Source organism: Vicia villosa, linkage group LG5, assembly GCF_029867415.1.
Source record: "Vicia villosa cultivar HV-30 ecotype Madison, WI linkage group LG5, Vvil1.0, whole genome shotgun sequence".
NCBI classification, from domain to species: domain Eukaryota; kingdom Viridiplantae; phylum Streptophyta; class Magnoliopsida; order Fabales; family Fabaceae; genus Vicia; species Vicia villosa.
Window position 1 is genome coordinate 61,069,991 of NC_081184.1, and position 17,084 is coordinate 61,087,074.

Here is a 17,084-nt window from a genome sequence, read left to right on the forward strand (position 1 = left end):
TGCAAATGAAAGAAAAAGAAATACGGGGGAAAAAGGTTTAAAAATAGTTGTGCTTGCTTAGGCCCCGCGACCTAATGCCTACGCATCCTTTTCAGGAATCAAAGCGCCATAGTTCGGCTCACATATTTTTGTTTGTTTTTGTGTTTTTTAGTTGAATAGTTACATTCGCACTCCGCTGCTCGACCTCTGGAGTCTTAAACTGGGAAGGGAGCGGAAATAACGTGTCCGATTAAGGGAAAGAATGCCCTGAAGGCAAGAGAGAGAAGAGAGAAGATTGATTTGTGTTTTTTTATGTAATTCCGTGATGAACAAAACCCAATACAAGGCTTCGCACCACTTCATTACTTTGCTTAGGTCTGGGCCTTTATTAAGTATTTTAAATGTTTTTGATTGGTGATTTTTAAGGGGAATTAATCTACGAGTTGAATCACATAAAAGTGTATGATGGTAGAGAAACAGATTAGGGAATGAATCCCACTCATTTCTCTCCCATTATATAGTGATCGAGAAACAGATTAGGGAATAAATCCCACTCATTTCTCTCCCACTAAGTGTTTGAGAAACAGATTAGGGAATAAATCCCACTCATTTCTCTCCCACTTTTAGTTAAGTGTGATCCGCCTCTTCCTTTATTAAATGTTTTAAAGTTGAAAAGAAAAAGGAAAAGAAAACTAGCCTAAAATGAAGTAACTAGCCTAAGTGTTTAAAAGGGAATTGCTAGATCCTAATGTTATCATGGTTTCTACCTAAACTTAGGAATTAAAGAGACATAAAAATAAAGTCACATTAGAAGCAATAATTAAGAATGACACAATGGTACAAAGTTACACACAAGCATGAAGTAACAAGTCAAAATGTAGTACAAAAACAAAGTAAAATACTATTATTTTTATATTGAGTTTTATGGGAGAAATTGAATTACAAATCAAGTAAAAGACTAAAACAAATTGCCTAAAACTAATAATTTTTTTATGTACATTTTCTATGTCTAAAATTGTATTAAAGTCTAAAAATGATAGTGAAGATTAGTGTTTTTAACACCTAAAAGAAATGGCAAAAAGAAACTAATAAAATCTAAAACAAAGATGTACACAGGGGGTAAGAATTGATTATATGGGTGTGAATATCAGATTCGCAAGGCCCAAGTCAGAGACCTAAAGATTCAATTTCATTCAAATTTTTTGATCAATTAAGAAGAGATTAATATTAAATAACCAGGTTTTCTATTAATTCCAATTTTACTCACATTAATCATAGTTAGTCATAGTTAAACTCAATTAAGACTAATATTAATTAAAAGGGGGGAGAAAGAGAAAATTAGGGTTATTCGTGTAATGATTCAGTTTTCCTCACACTTGTCTCTCCTCTTTCGTTCTAACACAACGGCGCCGGAGCTACTCCGACCAAAACTTACAGCGCCGCCGTGATGAACGCACCACCAACGACCTCTTCTTCCTAATTTTGAATTTAGCCTAACGTGATGCCTCATTAATCTCTCGTACTCACTCTCTAATCCTTAAAACGAAACGAACAAAAACCTAAGTGATATCAACCGGTTTACACAACAATTCGATCCAATTAGAAGCTACCACCATAGGGGTTTTGATCAACAGAACGAGCTCTATCACATGGTAGATGAGAAAGAATGCGAGAATCGAAAGATTGTAGCGTTCACCTGGGGAGTATGAAGCTTGAAGATAATTGTTGAGGAAAACCAGAGGTTAGATGATACTAAGCATCCATCATTCTTCAGTTCTTTGCTCTTCTTCTTCGTTTTCTTCTTTTTTTGGTTTTCTGTGAATTGTTGATGAAGCGATGATGATAATGATGTTGTTATCGTTGGAGATGAATGTGAGTTGAAGCTTCTATGTGGAGATGATCGTCGTTGATGATGTCACGTGGTTGCTAAAACAAACATTGTTGTTGAATTTATAAGAGTTGCAGAGATTCATGGAGATTGGTGAAGATGATTGTTCCGAGAAGAGGGAAGAAGATGGGAACCGAGTGAAGAATTGAAGATGGTGGTGATTTGCTGAGAAAGTGAAGAATATGAAGGTGAATTGTGGAGGTTATGGAAGTGAAGGGGAGTGAAAGTGTGTAGAATGAATCGAGAGACTGAAGAAAAAGTGAAGTTCTGACTTTATAGAACCAATTCTCAGGTTGGTTCAATCTTTTTCTTTTTCTGTTGAATGTCCGTTAGTTCTGTTAGGATTGGTTAGGCTTGTAACTAATTTTGTTATCTGTTAGTTAGGGAGGTAGTTAGGTAAAGCTAGTTAGAAGTTGTGACAGTTATAGAATCGGTTAGGAGGTTAAGAGGTTGTTAGGAATTGAGACAAGTTAGTTACAAAACAGTTTGGGCGGTTACTTATTCTGTTAGAAGTTAGTTTTTCTGTTTTTGGTAGTTTGGTTTAGAAATAATGATGAGGGTTTTGTTATGTATATAGTTGAACTAGTTAACAAATATAATTAGGGGATTGTTAGAGGTTTGGAAATGTTTGAGATCTGTTATTGGTTTTCTTTGGCTGAATCTGGTTTTTGTATTATGCAGGGTATTGGCAGCATGTTGTTCTTGCAGCATTTTGATGCATTGGAGACTACATGAAGTTTGGGGTTGTGATGCATATGGTGAGGACCTGGTGGAATGAAGATGACACAAGCAAGATGAATTTTAGATGACATTTGAAAGTAAACTATGATGGGAACAATAAGCTTTAGGAAGTAGGAATCTAATACACTTTTGTGTAACTTTTCTCCTTTGCATTTAAATTTGGAATTTGTAATGGATTTGTATTTTTGTAATGGAATTTGTAATGGAATTTGCATAAATGTGAATAATGTTGCCTTTGTATCTTGAATCTTCTTTTCGAATTTATTAAGAGTCGAGTTTTAGTATCACGACCAAGCTCATGTTCATGGATAATTAGATTCACGAAATTGATTGAACAACCGTGAATCAAGTAGCTTTGATAAAGAAATTTGAATAAATGCCCCTAATTCAACTTTAAATCAGTAGGATCTCAATTCCTCAAATTAGGTTAACTTGCTTGATGGGCAACATATGATTGAAAGAATGATTATCAATTCCATAGCAATATTTTGAAGAATCTTTGGAGATGAATCAGACTTGAAGTATAGAAATAATGAAAACCTAAAGTCCATCCTCTAAATGAACTTCAAACATACTTGACTAATGATCCGAGAACTTTATCCTTCATCGAGATACACACTTAATGTCTTTTTTCTTAGAGATCTTGATGAAGATGCTTATTGTAGCTTGATAACCTTGAATGAAGAGGAGAGCCTCAAAAATCATAAAGAAGCCCTTATTACTAAGATCCTTGATCCCATGCTAGATTAATGGTGAATACATGACTTCATTTATGACCTAAGATGTAAAAGATCGTAAAGTACTAAACCAATTAGAGAAAATTAGATAGGAAAATTTTGGGGTGCAACAGTCGCAAGAAAGCTTCTACTTCCAGGCCTGCTGCTTCAAAAGATGGTTCAAAAGATGCACCAAAAGCTGTTGTCAAGAAGGAAAGAAGGACAAAGCGTAAATTTAATCATCCTTCTGTTAACCAGGAGAAGGAAGTCCAAGATGTAGCTGCTGCTGCTGTTGTTGTTGAGAAAGCTGTTAAAGAAGCAGTAGTTTCTGAAGAAGTTCAAGAAGTTTTAGTTGAAAATAAAAAAAGTGAAAAAGAGACTGCTGAGAAGAAGAAGAAGAAGAAGAAGAAGAAGAGAAAGATGAATAATAAGAATGTGGAAGATGGAAAGGATGTTGAAAAGAAGAAGAAAAGAAAAAGAAAACTCATCGTAGAAGCCTCCGAGGAAGAAGAAGAAGTTCAAGAAGCTGTGAATCAGCTAGCGGAAGCTGTGAATCAGCAAGAAGAAATTAATCCAGAACATGAACCTCAAGAAGTTGAAGGTTAAAAGGGTGTTGATAATGAGAAGGAAAGACTGGAATCTGCCAGAAGAAGAGAAATTTCTCTTGGGAAGGCAAAGATTGTGGAAGAAAAGAATAACAAGAAGCAGAGAAAACTTGAGGCTGTGTTTGAAGCAATTCAGAATGTGTCTAAAGGTATACATCTTTCTGAACCTGTTTCTGCTCCTGCGTTACGTTCAGAAGTTGCACCAATAAATGTTGCTCAAACCCCTGAACCAGAAAATCAACCAGAAACAGCCCCATCAGAATCACCTATAACCATCCATGTTCTCACACCTCCTTCTTCTCCTCTAACCAATGCTCTTACCCCTCCTCATTCACCTATCACAAACATTCCCATTCCTCCCTCTCCATCCACAACCAACATTGCTTCTGACCAGGCCCTTGAAACCCCTGTTCTTGATATCCAACCCCTTCAAACTCGCTTTCCACCTCACACAAATATATCCACTTCTCAACCTCCACCTCATGCAAACTACGAATCTATTCCTTCCACCTCACAAAATAATCCTTCTGTATCTGACCTTCCAGATTCCGCATCACATGAGCAATTGCTCTGTGACTGCAATTACACACCCAAACCTCGTCCTGAACCTGAGCTGGTAGTGTTAGATTCTGAGAATGAAGCAGAATAATTTCTCTGTCTTGATAGAGAAGCTCAACCATATTTTGTTCTGAAACCAGATTCTGCCATAACCAAAATAAAATCCCGCCAAGCATACCCTATTCGTGTAATTTATGAAATGGTAAAGCGGAATCTCTGAAGAGTCTTTGATACTCTTAGAATAGCTCATCATGCTGGATTAAATGATGTTGCTATGCGAAAATTCTGGAGAATCTTCAGAAGAAAAGAAGATGCTTATTTTCAAGAACTTCAGGAAATTTGTGTAGAACTTGCTCCACGACCTTGTGGAATTCTGAGGCACTATGAAGATTTTTGGTTCAGTCGTCTTGGAGGGAGATATTGTTTTAAAAAAAAGGAATTCATTGATGAACTTGCAGAAGCACAAGTTTCTGAGGAAATGGAAGGCAACCCTTGTAGGGAGATTGTGGTTTGGAGACCTAAGTATCCAGTTCTGACTGGAGACTTCCAGTGGTTGTTTGACTTTCTGAGGGAGAATCCTTCTACGAAGGCCCCCAATATGGTCATTCCTGAAGTGGTTTATCCTCTAGATGTTGATGCTCCAACTGCCCCTAGGAATCTTGCTGCCATTCTTCAAGCACTTGAGAATGGAGATTCTGATCTTCCTGCTCCTGAGTATGAAGAAGATGCTTCTAGGGAAGAAGCTGATGCTGAGATTCATCCTGTTGGGAATATTCCTGCTGAAGAAAGTCATGATGATGATCTCACAATGGATGCTGCAGTTGATAATGTTGTTCCTCTTAACAGAAGTTGTGAATCTTCTTCTGGTGAACCCTCTCTTCTGGTAAAGACTCTAGAGGTTATTCAGAAGAATCAAGCTGATCTGGCTTCTCGCATGGACAAGTAAGATGATATCAACGATGAGTTTTGCTCATTCATGGTGAAGCAGGCTGAGAGCAATGCTGGGATTCATGACATGCTGGCCAATATTATGTCTAAGCTAGGCTCGTCGTAGTCTTTTGTGTCTTAGTTGTTTCCTTTGTTCTTGCATCCTTTTTATATTCATCTCCCTTGTATCTTCTGATAATCTTCTTTTGGAAATCAATGAAAATTATCTTCTTTTCTCTCATATTGTTTGTTTTTCATCTGAATCTTTTGTGTTTTTTGATGTTATGACAAAAAGGGGGAGAAACTGTGATAAATGATCTGATTTATATTATCAGTTGCTGGGAGTAAGTCTCCACATTTCTAACAGAATTTGCAAGTTCTATGTATTTGAGTGTTTTGCAGGATTGAAGACATTCAAAAAAGCTCAACATGAGAAGCAGAGACATGAGGAAAAGTAATTCTATATAGAAACAAGCTCGTGGAAATTGAAGCAAGCTGAGTGCTGTGAAGCTTCAAGATCAGAAGCAAGAAGGAAGAATGTTATGATATTCTGATGATAGAATATGCTCTAACACATTCTTATTCCTTATATGTTCTGATGCATGTTGTTGTTCTTAATATGCTCTGAAACATTATTGTTTATGCTCTGATACATATTATATGTTCTGATACATATTCTATGTTCTGATTCATTCATGCTCTGACTTTTGTCGTTTAGTTTGTTCTGCAACATTTCAGGATGTAGAGATGCTCTGATGATGCTCTGGTACATTCAACAATGTTCTGATACAATCTAGCATGCAATGATTCAAGAAGAAATTCAAAGCTTTGAAGCTGTCCTATGGAAGCAAGAAGCAGAAGCTATGAATGTTCTGAAGATCTAAGCATATGTGATCATCTCAACTGAAAAGGAAAATACTCAGGGAAGTCCTTTATTCATAAATTTCTACCAGTATTTATTTCAGGGGGAAATTATTTATCTCAGGGGGGGATTTTTAATCTCAGGGGAGACATATTCACACACTATGTTTATATGCTTTTCATATAACTGTGTAATTGTCTTTAGCCGTCTGATATTCTGATTGCAAATTCATATCATTTATATATGTTTTTGTCATCATCAAAAAGGGGGAGATTGTTAGAACAAGATTTGTTCTGATCAATATTCTTAGTTTTGATGATAACAATGAATATGAATTTTGTATGAGATAATGTGGTACTCTAATACTACGCAATTTCCATTTCAGGAATCACATAAAGATTATGCACAAAATCAACACAAGAAGCACTGACTCAGAAGGTTCAGCATGCAACATCAGAACATGCTCTGGCAAGACATCAGAAGATGGTCAAGCAGAATCAGAACATGGTCTATGGAAGCATCAGAAGAACTTGAGATCAGAAGCAGAAGCACTAAAGTTCTCATGGTATCACGCTAAGAAGCACTTCAGGGTCAGAAGACAAGAAGATGCTCTGCACCAAGCTGTTTGACTCTGATGATATTCAAACGTTGTTTACACAAACATCAGATCAGAAGCAAGTACAAGATGATAGGCTACGCTGACTGACAAAAGGAACGTTAGAAGCTATTAAAGGCAACGTCAGTAGACACAGCGAAAGCAAGGCTCGAAGTAGTTGACAAAAGAGTGAAACATTAAATACAATGATGTACGGATCACACAACGCATTGAATGCTCCCAACGGTCATCTTACAAGTTTTAAAGCTACACTTATTCAAACCCCCCCTTTCTAAGTGTTTTTCTATCCTTCAACAACCCTTGAAAGTCCTAACTGAAGCATGGTTAGCTCAAAAGCATACTGTCACCAAAAAGGTATCCTGACTCCTTAAGGGTTACCACAAATGCTGAGTTGGTATTTCGTTTTTACAAACATCACGTTTTTATAAACATCACGCTTTTACATCTCCAGTTTTAATGTTTTTCAAAAACTCCAGACAGACGTATGCATTGCATCTCATGAACTCATTATTAAACATGTTCTGCTTCATAATTTCATATGTTAGCATCAGAAAGAATTTGCACAGGGTACGACTAATGACTAAAAGTCATCCCGACAGACGAAACTGTTTCAGCAGCAACACCTCCTATAACTAACTCCGTTAATTAGAAGCAATGTATTCAAGGGACATGGCATGCTTTGTCCAATCAATCTGGGGCAATTAAGTCAAGATTCCAAGAATCTCTCAAGAATGCCAAACAATCAGGGGCATGCACCCAAGTAGGTCTGAAGCTACCTCTCGATCAGTCAAGGGCATCATCCTCAATTTATGATTACTAAGGGCAGGTCACCCATAGTATATATCTCCGAAGGTCCTCACAAGGCGAATATCTCCAGAGTCCCTACTAGCAGGGGCAAAGCTAGGAAAAGCCTGTTTGACACTTCAACCAACACTCATTAGTGTGTCCCAATCAATACAAATCCAGGAATGACAGTTAATATAATACTGGGGGAAATGTTCAAGACATCCATGCCTTCCCACAAATCTGGTTTCACAGGATCATATCTCCATAGAGTAATCATTAAGAAGATATCTTCAAATGTTCTCGTCCCAACAAAGACTTAGTTCCTCAACTGAGTTTACATCTTCGACACTGTCGGTCCCCCAATACTATTCCCTTCTCCAAACAGGGTTATTCATCTCTCTTATCCCCAGTCAAGGTACATCAAGATCAATCATTCACACGGCTCTCATCCCCAAACAGAAATCATAAATCCCCAACTGAGCATCTTCAAAAAAAAATCAGACAACAAAATCACAATGACATAGGAATTTATTTTCTCAATCAAGAAAGGATAAATCATATTCATACATCATACATCATAAATATATTTATACATTGCATACATTACCTCAATAATAAATTCATACATAACATGCAAGTTTCTCATTTATTTTGAGAAACTCGCATCATGAAATTGCATGCTTCTAACTTTGTTTTTCAAATAAGCTCCCAAGCGGACGAATATCATCAAAATTAAATTTTCTTCTCCAAAAGCAATCTGGACGAATATTCGTTCTGATAATCATTCATATCAAACTCTCATCACATTAGTCCCCTAGCAATGAATTATCATATTAGTCCCCTGGCAATGATATCTACATCAATTCCCTGGCAGTAATCAAAATCCTTCTCATCATGTTAGTCCTCTGGCGGTGATCAGTTGGCCCTTATCATATTAGTCCCCCGACAATGATATATCTACATCAGTCCCCTGGCAGTAATCAAAATCCTTCTCATCATCTTAGTCCCCTGGCGGTGATCAGTTGGCCCTTATCATATTAGTCCCCTAGCAATGATATCTACATCAGTCCCCTGGGAGTAATCAAAATCCTTCTCATCATGTTAGTCCCCTGGCGATGATCAGTTGGCCCTTATCATATTAGTCCTCTAGAAATGATATATCTACATCACTCCCCTGGCAGTAATCAAAATCCTTCTCATCATGTTAGTCCCCTGGTGGTGATCAGTTGGCCCTTATCATATTAGTCCCCTGGCAATGATATCTACATCAGTCCCCTGGCAGTAATCAAAATTTTTCCAGGATCTAATTCAGTTACTACGAACGGTGCTGACACGGTCAACCTTCAAAGATCTAATTCTATCATCACGAATGATGTAGACACGATCAACTTCTTCAAAGTCTAATTCAGTTACTATGAATGGTGCTGACACGACAAAAGATCTAATTTAGTTACTACGAATGGTACTGACACTGTCAACCCTCAAAGATCTAATTCCATCATCATGAACGGTGTGAACACAATCATATTTCCAAGATCTAATTCAGTTAGTACGAATGGTGCTGACACGATCGACCTTCAAAGACCTAATTCTATCATCACGAACGGCGTAGACACGATTAACTTTTCCAAAGTCTAATTCAGCTACTACGAACGGTGCTGACTAACTAAAATTCAACAATTACTTCCCAACACTTCAAATTCAGATATAGCCTAACGTACGGATTTCCAGACATTCATCAATGTAAACTGGATCCGGTCTAACGTACGACCCATCCTCCAGCCAAGCGAACGGCTTTTCCAGACATTTAACAATGCAAACTGGACCCAGTCTAGCGTATGATGTAACACCCCATATTTTCTAATTTTAATTTAATCGGAAATTAAATTTTTTTTTCAATAGGCAATTGATATAAGTAATCGCACTAGGGGTGCAACCCTTACAACAGAGAAATTACAGAGAATTGAAACAATCCAAAGTGGATTTAAACCAGTCATAGAAGCTACAGAAGGACAAAGGGTTGCTACTAGCTAGCCAATTCCAAGATAAATACAAGATGTTAGAATACACCACGTCGAAACTATACGGCACCTTATCAAAAATCATCGCGTTTCTCATGAACCAAATGCTCCAAGTTGTAGCTAGCCAAATAGTGTTGATTTTCAGTCTTGAATTTGCCATTTTTACCTTCTCATAAAACTTGCCAAACACCATAAACTCATCAAGAGAGAATGTGAGATCAACTCCCATCCATGTGAAAATTCTGCCCCACAACAAATTTGAGACGGGATAATCGAAGAAGAGGTGGTTCAAATTTTCCGGTTGCAGCCGACAAAACTCACAACAAGCATTGGTAGCGTCGATGGTGACACCTCTTCTTATAAGCGATTCCTTAACCGGTAGTCTTGATATGAAGAGTCTCCAAGCGAAGACCTTGAATTTGAGGGGAACCGTCAATTTCCATAAGACTTTAAGCATGTCCATCGTTTCCGCGGGCCAGGCTATCTCCTTATTCTCTGCAATTAGAGCAGACACGGAAGCCACAGAGAAGGAGCCGCTGCTGTTTTGGTTCCAAAGGAACGCGTCTTCATCATGCTGAACTGGAGAAGCCGCTGCCAGCATCGAGGAAAAGAGTTGCCACTACAGGTGGGCAGCGCCGCTTAGAGGCGGCTGAACAGCGTCTTGAGCAAGGCATAACATGGAGTTGAAATTCCAGGCAGCAACATTATTGTTCCAAGAGAGGAAATCAGACACAGAGGCTTGTTTGGAAGAAGAAATGTCATACAGATCCGGAAATTTGTTTTTAAGAGGATTGTCTCCTAGCCAAATACTTCGCAAGAATAGGATGTTTTTACCATTCTTCAGAATACCGTGGATGCATGACGAAAAGCCCTCTTCACCAGTATCCACCGTGACATCGTTTCCGATCATATCCTTCCACCAGTTGGAGTCTTTGGGCCCGGAAACATCACCACGCGGACCTTGGACCTTTGTGGTAGGGTTCTTGTATCTCATGTCCGAAAAACCTCTCCAAATCGTGTTTTTTCCCGTGAGAATCCTCCACTTCCACTTGAGGAGAAGCGCTCGATTGATCTCGTCGACATCTCTAATTCCAAAACCACCATTTTCCTTTGGCTTACAAAGGGTGCTCCACTTCACCCAATGTATCCCTCGCGAAGATGTGTTCTCGTTCCACAAGAAATTACTCAAAAGACTATTTATCTCTTTGATAACCAGACCCGGTGCTTTAAAAAAAGATAGAGTGAAAGAAGGAATTGCATTGATTACCGTATTGATAAGTGTTACTCTACCGCCGATTGAGATGCATTTACCTTTCCAAGAGGAGAACCTATTCTTGATGTTGTTGATAACTCTCGACCAAGTATTCCTACTTCTAGGATTAGCCCCCACTTTGATTCCTAGAAACAAGAACGGGATATCTCCTTTGTTGCAGCCGAGAAAGGATGTGGTCGTGGTGAGGAAACCGTTGCCAACATTCACTCCGTATACATTACTCTTCACAAAATTAATTTTCAAACCCGACACGAGTTCAAAACCTCTCAACAAAACCTTTAGAGTCCAAAGATTGTGGGTGGATGCCTCGCCAAGAATTAGAGTATCGTCCGCAAGTTGTAATATGTCCACTTGATCCGTCGTCCTGAACTTGAACAGTTTGAATTCACCCACGTCAACCTCTTTCCTAACCAAAGCGGTTAGACCTTCCATCGCTAAGACAAAGAGAAACGGGGATAAGGGGTCACCTTGGCGCAAACCCCGTTGAACCTTGAAATCATTCGTTGCACTCCCGTTCACTAAAACGGACATGTAGCTATTAAAGACGCAAGCTTCCATCCACTTCATCCAAGTGCACCCGAATCCCATATTATTTAAAATAAGCCTAAGGTACTTCCAAGAGACCGAGTCAAAAGCCTTTTCGAAATCGACCTTAAGCAAGAAGCACTCTTTTTTAGTCTTTTTGGTCCAATCAAGTAACTCGTTAACCAACAAAATCCCATCGAACATATTTCTTTCCGGAACAAATGCTGTTTGGTTGGGAGAAATCAAAGACCCGATCGCCTTCTTAAGCCTTAAAGCCAACAACTTCGCCAAAATTTTGTAGAGGCTACCCACCAAGAAAATAGGACGGTATTCGGCTAAATCTTGAGGATTTCTAGACTTTGGTATAAGAGTGATGAAAGAAGAAGTGATGGATTTCACAAGCTTACCTTTAGAGTGGAAATCGTGGCAGAAACTCAATATGTCCCCTTTTAAGAGCGGCCAAAAGCTTTTGAAGAACTCAATCGAGAAACCATCCGGGCCGGGACTCTTGTGACCGTCGCAAGACCATATAGCTTCCTTAACTTCTGATTCCGAGAACAGCCTTACCATATCCTCCTTATCCGCTTGAGACATAGAAGAAAGAGCAATGTTGAGAGGCCCGGGATTAAATTATTATTTAGAATTATTTGGTATTTTGTTGAATTATTGGAAAATTATGGATTAAGGGCCATTTGGGCCGGATGGTGAGATTAGTAGTATGGGGGTGCTAAGTGAGTAAGCCCATTACTAACTATTTTATGTTTTCATAAAATAAAGGAAATAAGGAAAAAGAGTCAGAACGTGAAAAATGAGAAGTTGAAGAGAAGAGCTGAGGAACGTAAAGAGGAACCAAAAGCAAGAATTTGGCTAAGGTAAGGGGGACTCTTCCAATTATCATCTCTTATCGTGTTATAAATGATAGGGCATGATTAGGGATATTGTTTGGGTCAATTTGATCATATGTCAGAGTTAGGTTTTGGGATAATTTTAATAGAAGTTGAATAATTGATGAATACCTCTGTGAATTCTATATAGAATTGTATGTTAATTGATGTTTGTGTTGTGGGTATTGTATCAATTGTTGTGTTGTTGCGTTCTTCCATGAACACTGAATCTGAGTTATGAATTCCAATAATTGGATAGAAAGTTAGGTTTTAATGTGTAAAGCTGACATAGGATAATAGGTTGATGAAATTGGATGAATACCATATGTTAATGTGTGAAAAGATGGTGTTTTAGACTTAAAATCGTAGCCTGTTATGAGTGAAAACGAGTGGAAAACGGATTGGTGCGAAATTGCATATTTTTGGAGAAATACTGGTCTTTTGCGTATGGAATTCTGTCATGCGCGTATGGGATGAGGCCATACGCGTATGGGTGTGTTCATACTCGTATGGGAAATTTCAGTGTAAAATTAGTTCTGTTGATTCGCATATGGGATGGCTGATATGCGTATGGGTTTGGGTGATACGCGTATGGGAGGTGCCATACACGTATGGCTTCTGTGTGTAAGAATTATGTTTTGTGATTTTCTTCGAAAGTTCAATGATGCGTAACTTTTGATCAATAACTCCGTTTTTAGTGCCGTTTCGAGTATGATGGACCTTATGAGATAACCTATGAGTTTAAATGATAAGATGAGATGTAGATTTCAATTAATTTTGAATCATGAATTTATTGCTTGATGAATGATGTATTGTACATACATATATATATATATATATATATATATATATATATATATATATATATATATATATATATATATATATATATATATATATATATATATATGATGACATATGACAATACATGCTATGTTTTAAACATGATTCGTATGATGATTTATTTGATTGTGTAATGGAGCTCATGAGATATTTCATGTGATGATATAAGTATGATGTGAATACTTTGTTCGTTTGATGGATGATATATTGTTGACATATATGATGGGATGTGACAATATAAGATGTGTTTGAAAACATGATTATGTGATGATTGTTGAGAATTGTGCAATGATGATTGACTTGTTTTGGAAGATGTGAATACACGTATATTCTTACTTTTGATGATGATGATTAGTGTAATACATGTATGTTCTGTAATGATGGTGATGGTGATTGATTTGTGATGAATGATGCTGATACATATAAACATACTTAATGATTATGATGATGATGATGATGAAATGAGTATAGGATGATGGTACTCATAGAATGATGATGATGATGAAAGTATGTTGTATATATGTTTGCATGCATTTATGACCATTTGATGAGGGCTGAATCCTAATGATGAGAGGATTCAGTGAGGGGCAAGATTCCCATTGTGTGGAATCTGTGCTGGCAGGGCCATATCTGGATGATGATAGATCGGTAGGTGGATAATTCCACTGGTGATGTTTGGTACCACATGCATAGAGTCAGTTGCATTCATATGCATGAATTTGATAACATGACTGAATGTACTTCATTGTTATGATTGGTATTGTGTGTTTTTTGTGATGATGGATTATCTGAATATAGATGGATTGGGTGAATAATATAACTATTGATGTGTTGTTATTTATGATGCAATAATATTTATTAATTGCGAATGAGACTCACCCTTACACTATGGTGAGGATTAGCTCATGAGTCGATATGTTGTTTAGCGTCGGGTCATGCTCTGATAGATGTAACACTGGGGGAAACGCTAGTTTAGAGTTTATGATGATACTCTATTTTTGTTTAATTTATTTGAGGATTAATACATCGATGATGTGATGTAATTTGATGATGTTATTCCGCTGTGTCAACATGATATATTATGAATTATGAGTTATAATGAAATGTTCCTTAGTGAATGCATGACATTGACGGATTATGTTTATTTATTATGAATTGTGACACCCTTGTGCATGTTACTCAAATTTATTTAATTAATTTCTGCGGGGTTTAGAAAGGTGTTACATATGACTCGTCCTAAAAAGTATAGCCTAACGTTCGGTTTACTTTGACCCTTATCAAAACAGTGGATTCAGTTTAACGTACGACTCATCCTAAGTATATCCTTCAGATACGATCTAACGTACAACGTATTCTGACTCTCAAGTCTATCAAACTGGATGGCATCTTTAAGCCCATCTCTGAAAATACTCTGCCTGAATGGCATCTTTAAGCCCATCTCCTACAATACTCTGCCTGAATGGAATCTTTAAGCCCATCTCCTAGAAAAAGTTCCTATCTCGGCAAGGGCAAATTTCCTGGGTATTCTAGTGTTCAATCCTCTTCCACCTTCAGATACCGACTGGCATACAAACCACTCTACATCTTCAAGTGTAGGAAGATTGAACAAGGGCAGCTGTCATACCCCAAAATATGCCCATCTCGTTTCTTCTATTCAAGCTCATTGATCGGAAAATAGCAAGTGTACTACTTTTGTTACCGATGTAGTTATTAAAATGGAGTTGAATCCAAGTATCGATCACAAGGACTGCGAATAACGTATAAGCCAGTACTAAATTTCAATTGAACAAAAAGCTATTGTTGGGTTTTTGATTTGCTTGATGAAACTACTAACTGTTTATAATTAAAAACGATAAGTAAATGATGATTTGGTTCACAAATGAGAAAGCATGCTAAGGTTGATGTATAAATCTTATGTAACCCCTTGAAAACACCGTTGTTCATGAAAAGATGTGACCACAATTGAGTATCAATTCTATAAAATAGTTTTCCCTAATTCCTTAGTGGAGAACTTCTTAATACTTAAAAGTCAATTTCAATTCCTCAATAATTGATTTTAGTATTAAGGCATTATGCATCGTGTTCTAGAATGGATGATCACTATGGTGAAATCCTTATTCCTAAGCGATTTACCGGTAATGTTTTGATTCAAAACGCATTAGAGTGGTGTGTCAAGCCTAACCCTAATCATAGATCAACAAAATATTTTCCAATACAATGAAGCATGAAAATCTTTGAATCATAAACTCAAATTATAAAAACATCAAATTCATCACAACGGTTTTAACAAGTCATTACATGAAAAGATTTAGGGACATCACCCTAGCATGAAATAGTTTAGCTACTCATAATGTTTAAGAAAATAACAAGAGTAATTGAAGTCATTACAAGAAATTAGTGGTTGATATGATCTCCAATCGCTAGTGCTCTTGAAGATCTTCTTCCAAAACCCTTGACTCTTCTTTCTCTGTAATTCTCTATGCTCAATGATCCAAGATGCCCCATTCCTTCCTCCTGTTAGGTTTTAGTAGTGTTGGCAGTCATCCCTCGTATCCGAAAGGTCCAAATTACCCTTAATGAGTTCAAGCTTTCAAAATAATAAAAGTTGGAAATCTGCCCGCGCCTACCAACACGGACCGTGTGCAGGAACACGGGTGCCCGTGTTGGTTAACTGCTTCAGCTCCACAAATTCACTTTCTGCGCAGCTTTTCACACGGACCGTGTGCAGGAACACGGGTGCCCGTGTGAAACCTCTGTTTTCTATCCAAAAACCAACTTTCCAGCCATCTTTTGACACGGCCGTGTGCACACACACGGGTGCCCGTGTTGACCTCAGTTTTGGCTCTTTTGGCTTCTTTTCTCGCTTGTGCGCGCCATAACTTCGACCTCTCCCGTGCATTAACCTGACCACACACAAACTAACAACCAACGCATAAAACGGCACTTGAATAATACTCAGAACACACTAATCATGCAACAACATCACACAATCGAAAAACAAGAAACTTACTTGAAAAACATATGACAATGCCACTTAGTATTACCAAGATTGCGAATTTCGGTCGGAAAAAGATGCGGAAACTTACTAGAAATGGTGACCGATCACAACCCCACACTTATCTCATTGCTTGTCCTCAAGCGATGTATCGAGGCAAAACAGAGGTCACCACGAGATTCTTTTCTCCACAACACAATCAGGTTTTTCGCAAGATTCCTTCACTTAGCAATCGAGTTTCTGATTTCCTTCTTCAAACTATCAACTGCATTCTCACTTTCGAGCACGTTTTCACCTGCAAGCTTTTCACACTCTCACCAAATCTCTCCGGGTTAAAATGTCTACACTCACAGTATCAAGGCATGCATATTACTTTCAACTTTGAATAAATTCTCAAATCACTACACACACGGATTGCACACACTTCATAAGGTCTTAGGGTTGTATCGCGGCTTGGGTTTGGTGGGTAAACAAGAAATGGGATAACAAATGGTTTGGTGCTCGGCATTTATATTGGATTCACTTCTCTACTCAAACTGATTTGAATCGTAAAAGTGGGGTTTGGACCTTATCCGGTCTTTCTCAAAAGTGGGCAAAGGTAAAGATTATTCTTGCTTTGAATTTTTAAAACCTCTTCTTTTTTTTTCACAAGATCCATATTCATCTTTTCTCTTTTTTTTTTCTTTTGAGATCTCATTTTTCTTGCCCTTTTTCAATAGTTTACAACCCCACACTTAGATCCTTTAGTGTCCTTCAAGTGATTTAACATGAATATCGAGCGATAACATGAACAATGAGAATGCGGGTGGTAAAAAGAATAACAACAATGAACAAAACACGCATTACGGCTCAAAAGGGGGTGACG

At 37.8% G+C, this 17,084-nt stretch overlaps 1 protein-coding gene across 1 annotated transcript; it reads right to left on the reverse strand.

Annotated features, from left to right (window-relative positions):
• Positions 1-9,631: 9,631 nt before the first annotated feature.
• LOC131604726 (uncharacterized) lies at positions 9,632-10,300 on the reverse strand. The gene has a single exon (XM_058877149.1). The coding sequence runs from the start codon at positions 10,298-10,300 to the stop codon at positions 9,632-9,634; it is 669 nt and encodes a 222-aa protein (XP_058733132.1).
• Between the last annotated feature and the right edge of the window lie 6,784 nt (positions 10,301-17,084).